Source organism: Taudactylus pleione, unplaced genomic scaffold (genome assembly GCF_031769625.1).
Source record: "Taudactylus pleione unplaced genomic scaffold, aTauple2 ptg000436l, whole genome shotgun sequence".
NCBI classification, from domain to species: Eukaryota; Metazoa; Chordata; class Amphibia; order Anura; family Myobatrachidae; genus Taudactylus; species Taudactylus pleione.
Window position 1 is genome coordinate 4084238 of NW_028284838.1, and position 13079 is coordinate 4097316.

The 13079-nt window shown below is 43.4% G+C and overlaps 1 protein-coding gene across 1 annotated transcript in view; it reads right to left on the reverse strand.

Annotated features, from left to right (window-relative positions):
- GMPS (guanosine monophosphate synthase) overlaps nt 1-13079 on the reverse strand; it is a 46139-nt gene that overhangs the window by 20781 nt on the left and 12279 nt on the right. Inside the window, exons 4-9 of the mRNA XM_088447684.1 lie at nt 11963-12060; nt 10967-11070; nt 3338-3531; nt 2343-2508; nt 1001-1152; nt 676-849 (exon numbers count right to left, since the gene is read on the reverse strand). Of these exons, the coding sequence (XP_088303810.1) occupies nt 676-849; nt 1001-1152; nt 2343-2508; nt 3338-3531; nt 10967-11070; nt 11963-12060 (888 nt within the window). The remainder of the gene's footprint in view (nt 1-675; nt 850-1000; nt 1153-2342; nt 2509-3337; nt 3532-10966; nt 11071-11962; nt 12061-13079) is intronic.

Here is a 13079-nt window from a genome sequence, read left to right on the forward strand (position 1 = left end):
TATGCCGGCTGACACATAAGCACCAATCTGTAATCTACAATAGTAATATTCCTAGTTTCAGGTGCCAAAATTATGAGATGCCACTAAACCACAGAGCTAACTAAGCTGCTAGATGGGAGAGAGGACTTTCAGGATGCGATTCAATTGTTTGAGCCAGCGAGGTCAGTGCCAGGCGCCCGACAGAGCAATTCAATTGTTGCTCTGTTTGGGTGCGAACAGCCGCCGGCATTACTGCTCACCAACTTCTGAGGAGGTGAACAGCAATGTGTAAAATGTCTGTGGTTTTGGCGCCCTAACCAGGACTCTGTCTAATTAGGCACGACAAGCGCGATAATTAATGGGCTCCCAAAATGAATTTAATTGTTACACTGGGCACCCATTAATCATCGTGGTGCCCAAAACAATTGAATCGCCCCTTAGATCATAATGTATACTTCACTAAAGATCTCAAAAAAAAAGTTTTGATAATTCCACAAAACATACAATCATCAAAAAGTATACATGTAGGTGAGCAACTCAATTCTGCAAGACATCTGTCAGGTACCGGCAAATTGGATGCCCACCATACATGGAAAAACACTATCAGCCTATCACAGAGTGGCTCTCTCTCATCTCCATTTAGCTGGATTCACACTACTACAAGACTTGCTTCCAGTACATGTGTCTCCACATTACCTCTTCCCTCAGCTTTCTGATGAGCTCTGTGTCGTTGTGATGAGTTTTTATAACTTCGGCTTTAACACTGGCAATCAAAGATGCACTTTCAATCAAATCTGGTCGCAATGTTCCTTGTGCAAGAAAAACCTCTTCAGGGTTAAGGTTCATTTCACCAATGACCTCATTAGCAATCTGGAAGCAAATTAGCATTCAAATAGTAGGTTACAACCACACAAAAGGCTGCACAAGGCTATATAATACAATAGGAACATTGTGTAAATGCTGTAGCATGTTAACCCAGAATTACACTTAAAAATCTATCAGCACTCAATTATTCACACACCTTCACAAAGGTGTCCCCAATAATTTTCCTCTTCTCCTCAGGGTTTGTCGTCATGTTAAGGGTCTTGCTGATCCTTTTACGGGGAGTTCTGTCTTCATCGGATATTGGCAGCGTTGTTGTTCCGTTATAAAATGAATGTGCTGCATTGACAACTGTTGAAGACACAGGTTGGGGAACACATAAGTGTCTGCAAAAGCGTACTATGCAAACTGTTCATTTTGAATTTCTTAGAATATACCCACATGGAATAGGCCATCAATTACAGCAGTAATACAAAAGACAGAATTATTTCTTCTTCATAAGAAATGTAGTCGACTTGCTATTGAACATTTAATGCAAACATGGAGCTATACAGCTTGTGGCTCTATATTCTTTATTGAACTATAGTCACTTGTATTACAGTCATTAAACACAAATAATTAAGAATTAATGAAGATTAAAACTAGGTTTTTTTTCAACTACATCCAACATGTTTTCTAGAATGGCAAATTCTAGCCAGGTAAACACCTTTATGAAAGAGATACATAGGTCTGTCTTTTCTTACTGTTTGTTTTACTCGTGTCAAATAGCCCCTTCTTGGTGCGCCGTCCCATGGCCGCATGGAGCGCCTTTCTCGCTCAAACTGTGCATCTTATTCGCATAAATAAATCGCTAGCGTACACTTATCAATTTGATGCAAAGCGGAGTCTGAATCTGTGTAAAAAGGGCTTTGATTCAAATGGCTGCAGCTTTTCCTAACGCCGTGTGTAAGACTGATTCATACACCATGTGACTTTTCGCTGCGGCTACAATGCAAATCAGACAAAAATTTTAAGAAAAATATGGTAAGCTACTATTCTCGGAGCATCTCAGTCGCACCGGACGTCTCGCACCATACGGCCAACCAGTGAATCAGAGCACACCAGTTTTGCGTACATGTTGAACTGTTGAATTATACTGAAAGCAGACTGTATCATGATGCATAAAACAAGAAAATGCAACAGAAATGACCTGCTTCATTTATCAGAATTTGTAGAGTATATAAGGTTTCAAATCTACAGTAGCAAGGAAAAACCTGGACATGTCACATACTGCTGACAAGAGTAGCCTATTTATAGATGCAAGCCAGTGAATTGTGCGGTGAGAGACTTCTGCGCTATTTTAAGTTCATTTTATAAACGGAGCGAATCGAACCTTCCAGGAAAGTTGATAATTAAGAAAACAAAGTAGAGATCACTTCCAAAATATGTAAGTTTAGCACTTCATTAAGTAAAAAGAAGTCTGTTATTTATCAATACATTAATAGGAATATACAAATATACGAGTAATTTAGTAGTTTCCACCACTGTAAAAAAAGACAAACCTTTGACTTGGATTCCCAGTTTTTTCAGGGCTTCCTCTACAGACTGACTCTCCCTTTTGCGCATAAAACCATTGTCTATGTGCACCGCGATGACTTGGTCTTGATTTAAGGCTTTGTTCAAAAGAGCTGTGCAGACTGTAGAATCAACACCACCACTCAATAGCACCTGCACAAAGATTAGACGTTCTACATTAAAAGTCACTGAAATAGTATCAATTTTTCGAATGTGAATATTTGCTAAATTTCTAGGGGAAAAAAAATGATTAATTGGAAGCCTGACACTTAAAAGACAACACATTATTGAATTAATCTGGTTCTTCACTCTATTTTGTATAAGTTCCTGCATAATATTGTAACAATGTCACATTGGCATGTATAAGTGAGTACACCTTCATCTATATCACATTAATCTCCCTCCCTTTCCTACAAATGCATGCCACCTCTCTTGCCTACTTATTACTTTCTCCCACTCCTGCCTCCAAGAACTCACCCAAGCTGCTCCCTTCCTCTGGAACCCTCTCCCTATCAGACTCTCCACCTCTACAAATCTTCAAACAGGCTCTCAAGACTCACTACTTCAAATCCTTCCAGCTCTCATCCTAACTTGTTGCTAACATGCTTCTTCCTCACCGTCTACACTTATCTGTGTTTTCTGTCTGTCCCCCCCCCCCCCCCTAAGGAATGTAAGCTCTCACAAGCAGGGCCCTCTTCCCTTACGTACTTTTCCTTCCCTCACTCATACGATCATCTACTCAAAACTCTCCACAAGGGCACTTAACACTTGGTTGCTGACGCCCTGCTGCTTTTTTGAGTGTTATGACAATGTTTATAAAGTAAGTTCTTATTCTGTATTGTATTGTTTTGTACTGTAAGTTGCTGTTTTATGAGTTTGCTCATTTGTAAATGTACATTGTGAGGCGCTGCAGAACCTTTGTGGCGCCACATAAAGGATAATAATAATAATAATAATAATAATAATACTACACAATACTCACCAAGACCTTCAACGAACCAACTTTCTCCTTAATTTCTCGTATACATTCAATTTGTCTGTTCTGTACGGTAAATGTACCACTACATCCAGCAACATCATACAAAAAATTTTTCAACATCACTTTGCCATTCTCGGTCAGGCCCACTTCTGGATGGAACTGTACCCCATAAAGTTTTTTGGACTCGTTAGCTATTCCTTTGCGGATAAAAGGACAAATTGAGTAAAAAAAAAAAAAAAAAAAAAGGGCACACATTGTCTTATTTCTCAGACTGTACTTTTCTAGTAGAAACCTTACCACTTTGAGACAGAGAAACTGATATATGACTGTCTGGCCAAACTTAATGCCAAAGCACATGCAATAGGATTTTGGTACTTACCAGTAAAATCCCTTTCTCGGATTCCACAGGGGACACTGGAGCTCAAGATACTGGGGTGTAGATGGGTGGATGAGTGGAGCTGGCACTTTAAATTTATAAGTGTGAGTGACTCTTCTCCCTCTATCCCCTAGAAGCCCCAGTTAGAGAATTGGAGCCCAAGGAGCCGGAACAGAATCAGTAGACAAATTGAGAAGGAATCAAACAAGGATGGCAAAGGCAGAGTATGAAGATACATAACAATGTATGCAATATGTGTAACAGAACACAATGGCAGGTAAAGCAGTGCTGGGAGGGCAACCAGTGTCCCCTGTGGAATCGGAGAAAGGGATTTTACTAGTAAGTACCAAAATCCTATTTTCCCCTTCATCCACCAAGGGACACTGGAACTCAAGACATTGGGGATGTCCCAAAGTTTTACACCCCCGGGTGGGAGAACGAGTATCCTGCATAAAACCTTGCGACCACAAGTAGATTCTGACGCCACAAATGAACAAACTGATAGAAACCAACATAAAATGCGGACCACGGAATCGCACAGAAAAATGAAGTAGCTGAGGCACCATGACGAGGATCCCAAGAAGACCCCCCACCCCCACCGAGAGCAAAATAGAAAACAGACAAAAGCAGAGCACGAGCAACATACACCTGTTAGATGGAGTCATGTGACAAGCACATCTAGCAGCACCAAAAAGGACAAACGAGGAATCTGACTTCCGCAATGCTACCATACAGTCCACCAAAATTCAAAAATCCCGCACAAATCCACGGTGAGGGAAGACAGAGAGCCATCCGACAGCGAAATCACCATTGGCTGGATGAAGTGAAAGACCGAAAACACCTATCAGGAACATGAGAGAAGGAGACAGACTGGAGAGAGATTCCCAAATCAAAGACCCACCTATCCGAAGCCAAGGCCAAATCAGAACCGCTTCCAAGAGTGGAGTTTCAGTTCCACGTCCTTCAAATCTCGAACAGAGAAAACTGGAGTAACAGCAGAACTAGGATAAGGTCCAATAGAGATGTAGGCGGGACAACGGAGACTGTATTAAGAACACTCCCTGAGGAAAAAATTTAATCAGAGAGAAAAAAGGCCAGGCAGTGCTGACAAAAGAAAAATTGACAATGCTGAGACCTAACCCTTGAGAGAACCAAGTCATAAACCCAGCGTCCAGGTCCCGATGAGGAAGAAAAGAGACGGGACGACGGAAACAGTGGTGAGAAAACCCCCCTCTTCAGACCAGATCACATAAGAACACTAGATGCAAACTGGTGACGTCGGCTCATTATCATCGCGAGTCCTGAACACTGTGGAAACCAGAGTCCGAAATACCTCTAAATCTAAGATAGCGGTCCCATGAGCAATGCAGCCGATGTAAGTTAGAGTATACGAACAGACCTAGAGACAGGATATCCGGGGAAAAAAAAGTAGAAGCCAAGAATGCCCAAAGAGGAGCAGTTCGGAGCCACTAGGAAATAGGGATGTGCAGGCTCGGATAGGTTCGAATTTGCACGCAGAGTTCAGATTTTTGGAGGGAAAAATCCGAACTCGGCGTGCAAATTCGAACCTATCCGAGCCTGCACATCCCTACTAGGAAACCGTGTTCACCTCTCACTTGACACACTGAGAACTAGCGGGAAAAAAGAAAAAAGATGGAAGAGGAACGTGAGATCGTACCTTCAAACACTGTCAGAGTGCCTACTGCCTCTTCATTCAGGTCCAAAAACCTGGAGAAGTACCGAGGCACCAGGTGACTGCCTGGAGGCCATGAGATGTCTGTCTGGCCTGCCCCGCCTCCTGAGAAGCAGTAGGGAAAACCTCATCGACTGAGGGTCCCAGGCTCCAGGATGAAGGTCATGACGACTTAGAACGTTGGCCTCCTAGGTTCCCACTCCTGGAAACCATCCTCGAGATCGCCAAACATGGGGGACTGTCGATATTATAATGCGCCCTGCCTCGCGCAAGGTCCTTCGGCTGCCCGTTCATCGTTGAAGGATGATGTCCTTGACGGCAGTGGCGTAGTCCGACTGGATTCGATGAGGCCGACCCTTGAGAAGGGAGATAGCTTCTAAAAGACCTTAACAATTGAACGGAGTTCCATCACATTGGTTGGTAGTGTCGCCTCGTGATGCGACTATCGACTAACGAAAAAAAACACTGTGTTAGACTCCTGAACTAGAAAACTACATAAGCCCCAAGGCAATGCCCTCTCACTCTAATCATAGATTAACCTTTAATCTTAAACACAGGGATGCACATATAACCTTATAATGTAACAAACTAATATCTTAAACATGAGTCACCTGGAAGACAAAACCTTTTGATCGAGTGTTCTGGGTATGTGTACTGTGAGATGTCAAATCGGTTAACACTACTTGTACCCCAGAAAGGAAAGCATATTAGATATAGGCTGATAAGAACCATATTAAACTTCTCAGCAAGACCAGAGTGACTTATATAGAGGTGGTACTAGGAACACCCAAACAATGCATGAAACATGCTGCATTAGTTGTAGCGCAATGCATCTTACCATGCGATAGCTTATATAGGTTTATATTGACACAGGCCTTCAAGGTAATATTGATAGGATTCTCAACAATCTATCATATTAGTGAAGTGCTGCTGCTGCTACCTTACATTAGAGAGTAATGAAACCACATCTCTTGATGACAATTACAGGGTATTATTAAGTATTAACCCGGCCTGACCTAGCTTAGCTTCCAATCCATTTTGAATTTGCAACATGAGCAAGATGCTCTAGTGATGCAGTTTGTTTTAATATATGGCCCCCATCATGTTATATATCAGTGTTCTCCCCAGGCTGTTTTTTGTGGGTGCACCACCCGGCAAGAAACAGCCTACCACCCGGCACTTTGGGAGCCTGCAAGTGGGGACTGTGGGCCTGATTCAGAGCCGGTCGCTATTTGCGCTCGCTCGTCCAGAAAATAGGGGTGGCTATTCAAATGAACCGTTCGCTGTTTGCAGTCTGTTCACGCCTCTAGGTCTGAACGAGCGAACAAAACTTGCGGTCGTTTTTTGGGAAACTACGCCCCCTGTCCGCTCGCATCCTACGTCATGTCCGCTATTTATTAGATTAATCGAGTACATCGAACAGGGTATGAGCTGCTCGCTATTCTTGTGGTTAGTTTTTGCTACCACAATTTTGCGAGCAGTTCTGGCTATAAAATAACCCAGTGACGTGGTCAATGACGCTGCTGTTTTAAATATGCACACCCATAAAACACCCGTTTTGACCTTTAAGCACGCCTGCGATCGGATCTCCACTCCCCGTTTTCAAGCACCTTCCCCTGTTACCACCCACATACGCCTCATCCTGTCACTCAAATTAGCAGGCATTCGCTATTTTGCGAGCACATGAATTTCGGCCGCACTGACTGGTTCGCGCATGCGTATAACGATCCGTACGCATGCGCAGTTGGGCAAACATCGCTCGGATCGAACGAGCTGCCACTTACGAGTGGCTCTGAATCAGGCCCTGTATCTGGGAGCTGTATAAAAAGGACCAGATCCTACACTTTGCAGCTTTTTCATAATCAGATGACTGATAATCATAATCAGATAAGAAGAGGAGAATTAATATACAAAATGTTATTTCAAGTTTAAAAAATCATTATTAGGTGAGGGTTTAAAACATTTTATTATTGTGAAGGCCCCCACCCGGCTGGAAAAATTTCTGGGGAGAACACTGTATATGTATGTTATGATACAAAACAACCTTACACAGCCGATAGTCTATAAAAGATGAGAGAGAGCTTATATAGAAAAAACTCTGCAGCTGTCAAACTAAGTATTCAGACAGCTACAACTGTGTGCTGGGGGTAGGGAGGCTGTCTGAGCGTAGATACATTGTATGGCTCTACTAAGGCTAGGATAGCTTTTTAAAACTGTCATAGGGCTCTGTATCAGTGGAAGACTAACCTGAAAAGCAAATTTTATCTAGCCTCTGAGAGCCACGGCTGGAAGCTCCCTCCTGTCCCGCCCCATTTTACACAGCCACGTTACGTTCATGTAGCGGTCCGTCCACTCCAACGCGGGGTTGCTGGGGGCTCACTCACCCGATGTGACAGGTGACGCCCTGTGAGAGGCTCTCGTCTCCTGTGCTTCCCTTCCGCTCTGCTGACTGCACCGAGGTCCGGGTCAGAGCTGGAAAAACCACCGACCGGTAGCGCTATAGTAGGGGCCGCTGTGCCGTTCGGGCTGGGCAGTAGCACCGCCCTCTCCATCCCGCTGGCGTCGGATCGGCGTCCCCTGTCTGCGGCTACAGCAGGGCTTTTCTATAATATTACAAAAGCCCATGGCCTTGATGGGGATTGAAGCCAAGGTGACAGCACTGTTAAGCAGTCACCTTAAGCACTGAACCACAGAGGTTACTTCTTAAAGGTAAAAGCATACTGCCACATGCAGCGTGTACGCTGGGAGCATACTTGGTAGGATACTAACAGCACTAGACCTCCTAAAAAGGAGAGATTGGGGGGGGAGGGGGGGGGGACAGCAGGTCATTCCATCTTACTCCCCTGATAAGGTCATACTTACGGTCCTGCCAGCATCCGGTCCTGTGATGGGCAAAGGTGACATGGACACATCCTCTATATTAGGTTGTGGCATGTCCCTTCCCTGAGCTAGTGTCAGGGTGCCTGGGACCCAGCCACTCACTCTATAATAGTGGTGGTGGGTCTCCTGATGCATCCATGTAGCAGGCTGACAGATGCAGCTGTTAGCCTGTCCCCAATGCTTGTGAGGAAGCTATAGATGAAAATAAAAGTAAAATACCAAGTCTGGGCTCCCTCGACGCATAATTCTAAAACTGGGGCTTTTGAGGGATAGAGGGGGAGAAGTCACTCACTTATAAACTTAAAGTTCCAGCTCCACTCATCCACCTGTCTGTACCCCAGCTCCAATGTTCCCTGGTGGATGAAGGAGAAATACATTTCCTACCAGTTACATACTGTACATAATTTAAGACACTATGCAAAATTGAGCTACGATTTGCTGAAGTGCCAATGACAGCTGCCATGAACAGAAATCAAAGGTTCTACAGCAAATTTTCATTTGAAATTTCAGAATTCACAAAGGAAGAAAACTGCTAATTATTTCATAACAGTATTAAAGCTACCTAAAAAGATTTTTTTTTTCTTACCTTTTAATATGCTAAATTTTCTCTATATCCTTTTTCTATATAAACTCTACAGCCAGATCCCCACGAATGTTATTACCTTAACATACAATAGAATGGATTTTTGCTCCACACTGTTCAAATGCAATGACATTGGCAATATGCTGCAGATTGCAGGAGCCTCAGGACAGGTAATAACTACAGTTTTGAGAATGACACAAGTATTGGTTTTCACAAAGTTTGCTGCTTCAGTGTTTTTTGACCTTTTTGTCAGATGTTACTATGGTATACTGAAGTAAAATTACAAGCATTTCAGAAGTGTCAAAGGCTTTTATTGGCACTTTAAATTTATGCAAAGAGTCAATATTTTCAGTGTAGTCCCTTCTTTTTCAAGACCTCCGCAATTCGCCCTGGCATGCTGTAAATCAACTTCTGGGCCACATACTGACTGATGGCCGCTCATTCTTACCTAATCAATGCTTGGACTTTGTCAGAATTTGTGAGTTTGTTCACCCACCTCTTGAGGATTGATCACAAGTTCTCAATGGGATTAAGGCCTGGGGAGTTTCCTGGCCATGGACCCAAAAGTTCCATGTTTTGTTACCCGAGCCACTTAGTTTTAACTTATGGCAAGGTGCTCAAACATGCTGGAAAAGGCATTGTTCATCACCAAACTTGGATGTTTGGGAGAAGTTGCTCTTGGAGGATGTTTTGGTACCATTCTTTATTCATGGCTGTGTTCTTAGGCAAAATTGTGAGTGATACCACTCCCTTGGCTGAGAAGTGACCCCACATATGAATGGTCTCAGGATGCTTTACTGTTGGCATGACACAGGACGAAGACTTTTGGAGGATGGCCTGGTGTCAAGAAGGCCAGCAAAGTAGCCACTTCTCTCCAGGAAAAACATCAGGGACAGACTGATATTCTGCAAAAGGTACAGGGATTAGGCTGCTGAGGACTGGGGTAAAGTTATTTTCTCTGATCAATCCCCTTTCAGATTGTTTAAAAGAAAAACACTTGTCCGGAAAAGGAAAGGTGAGCGCTACCATCAGTCCTGTCTCATGCCAACAGTAAAGCATCCTGAGACCATTCATGTGTGGGGTTGCTTTTCAGCCAAGGAAGTGGGATCACTCACAATTTTGCCTAAGAACACAGCCATGAATAAGAATGGTACCAAAAACATCCTCCAAGCGCAACTTCTCCCAACCATCCAAGAACAGTTTGGTGACGAACAATGCCTTTTCCAGCATGATGGAGCACCTTGCCATAAGGCAAAAGTGATAACTAAGTGGCTCAGGTAACAAAACATCGAACTTTTGGGTCCATGGCCAAGAAACTCCCCAGACCTTAATCCATTGAGAACTTGTGGTCAATCCTCAAGAGGCGGGTGGACAAACTAAAACCCACAAATTCTGACAAATGCCAAACATTGATTAGGTAAGAATGGGCGGCCATCAGTCAGTATGTGGCACAGAAGTTGATTGACAGAATGCCAGGGCGAATTGTGGAGGTCTTGAAAAAGACGGGTCAGCACTGAATATATTGACTCTTTGCATAAATTTAAAGTGTCAATAAAAGCCTTTGACACTTATGAAATGCTTGTAATTTTACAGCAGTATACCATAGTAACATCTGACAAAAAGGTCTAAAGACATTGAAGCAGCAAACTTTGTGAAAACCAATACTTGTTTCATTCTCAAAACTTTTGGCCATGGCTGTACTAGTGGTGTGTGTAGTAAATAGTATGTGCCACATGGAGGAGCCCTCACTTCAGGAGCCTTGCTATTCAGGAGTTGCTATTTTAATGGATAGATAAGCTGCATGTACACACAACATATACATACGCATCTATGAGTTTACTGTGATTGTACAGTGTTGAAGAAAATATGGATATTATGTAAGAATATAAGAGCAAGGAAAAAAAAAACCATTGATAGAGGCGATTTTACAGGGCCCAGTGCCTGTCCCCCATCTGATACTCTGCTGAGGTGCCTACGCTAGCATGCACTCTTCCCATAAGCAACAAAGATGATTCATTTGGAATTGTAGAAACTGTGTGCAAGATATCATCTAATGCATACATACAAGTTATCAGTTTAAGGATAACTTGAGATACATACCTGCTACTATGTTACCAGACTGTGCAACTACCTTGAATCCATCAGCTACTTTGTCTACACTGTCTCCATGTGTCAACAATACGACCTCCTCCTTCTGCAGCCCCCTGGAAGCAAAGTTCAAACTGTTATAGAAGCAAAAGCAGTTTACCTGAAAGAGGAGAGAGAAGACATCTTCATGTACCTGTTGGGGCTGGTCTAAACTTTGCTTTGCAATACATTCTAAAACTGTGGCTGTGTTCAGGGCCAGATTATAGGGAGGGCGACAGGGGCGGTCGTCCCGGGGCCCCACACATAGGGTGCCCCCTCATCCTGTCCCCAGCCGGCCTGCCCTTCCCAAGATGAACTTTTTGTTTTTCTTTTATCAGAGCCGCCTGTCATGGCCCACGATTAAGGTCCGTCCCCTCCGGTATTTGGCCCCGCCCTTCTGCTGCTGCCTCTGAAGTAAGCAATGTTTATGTGTAGCTGTGCAATAAATATTATAACATATATACACACATATACCAGACAGGCAGCCTGATTATTTATATATATCTCTCTTGGGCTGTCTGTCTGGTATGTGTATGTATGTATATTTTAATTTTTTTTTTATTGATAGGGGCCCCAACACAGACCTTAATCCGGCCCTGGCTGTGTTACAGGAGCATTCACCAAAGGGTTTAATGAACTCATATTTTCTGAGCATTCACAGCATTTTGAAATAACCCACAGTGCGTCACATTACAGATGTCTCACTGGCTGCCATGTGTATGAGGCCTAATGTTAAAAGCTATGCCCAGCAGAGGAAGGGAGGGAGCTACCAACATAGGTAGTCATATAGATTATAAAGTAAGTCTTGCTGAATATGTTTTTTATTTAGTAGAAAAAGAGCAGTTATCAAACATTGAAATCAGACAATACATTTATACTATAAAAAAATATATATATATAAAAAAAAAAAATCCGGACAGATCACCCTGCCATTGTAAGTTTTCCACATATCTGCACGTCATTTCTTACCTGAACAAAGAACATGAATTATCAATGCTGATACTGAACACTCCATCTTCCCTCACATTTTTCTTATGGACACTACCTCCAAATACTTTATTCATCATCTGCAGATAATAGGAACATTTCAAAGTTAAAATGCACAAATATTTAGCCTAGGGTAACTTTGTGCTTTTCATTACATCCCTTTCTCCAAATTTATGGACACAGAGAAGTTATGTTGCACCCCTAAGTGACAAAGGCACTGTAAAACAAGACCTGACTCCTGTTCATCCCTTTAACCCTACTAGCACCCCCTCCTTCCTCAGATCACAATTAGTTCTTCAAGGAGCAATAAACACACCAACTCACCATAAAATCAGGCCTTTCTAAGGCTGGGATGTAGTCAGGAAGCAGACAATCTAAATACAGCCCGCTATCTTCCCGACTGTGAAAGCCCGGCAGGCGACTAAAGTTAGGCGTCGAAATCCAGACACCTATCATTAGTCCCATGCCCAAATACCGAATGTAGGAATGCCGGGCGTCGAAAAGGGGAGGGTTAGGTTTAGGGACTCCCGGGGGGACTTAGGGCTAGGTACCACCCCGGGGGGTGTTAGGCACCACCGGGAGGAGGTTAGGGTTAGGCACCTGCCCTAGGAGGGTTAGGATTAGGGAGCAGGGGGTTAGGTTTAGGCACCTCTGGGGGGAGGTTAGAGTTAGGCACCACTAAGGGAGGGTTAGAGGGGGGAGAGGGGTAGGTATAGCCTACTTATCTGCCGTCGGGATCTTCATCTGACGGCCTTCTGGCATCGGTATTTCAACCGCCGAGCTGACATCCGGCGGCATTACATACCCAACCTCTAAGGCTGCATACACACTTATAGAAATATCAGTCTAGTGGGAAGGAAAAATCTGGTCCATTTCCCAGTGTTTGGGAGCAAATTTCTATTGGTTATTTACTCCTATACATTGCCAGATTTTCCTTCCCACCAGACAGATTGGACAGATATCTATAGGTGTGTACACAGCCTAACTCTGCTCAGACTCTCCTACAGCCCTGGAGAAAGCGATTTAATAATAAGTGTAACAGGATGTAGTCAGGAGCCCAACATGGAACTAAAGACAGGCGTCAAAATCCTGACGCCTA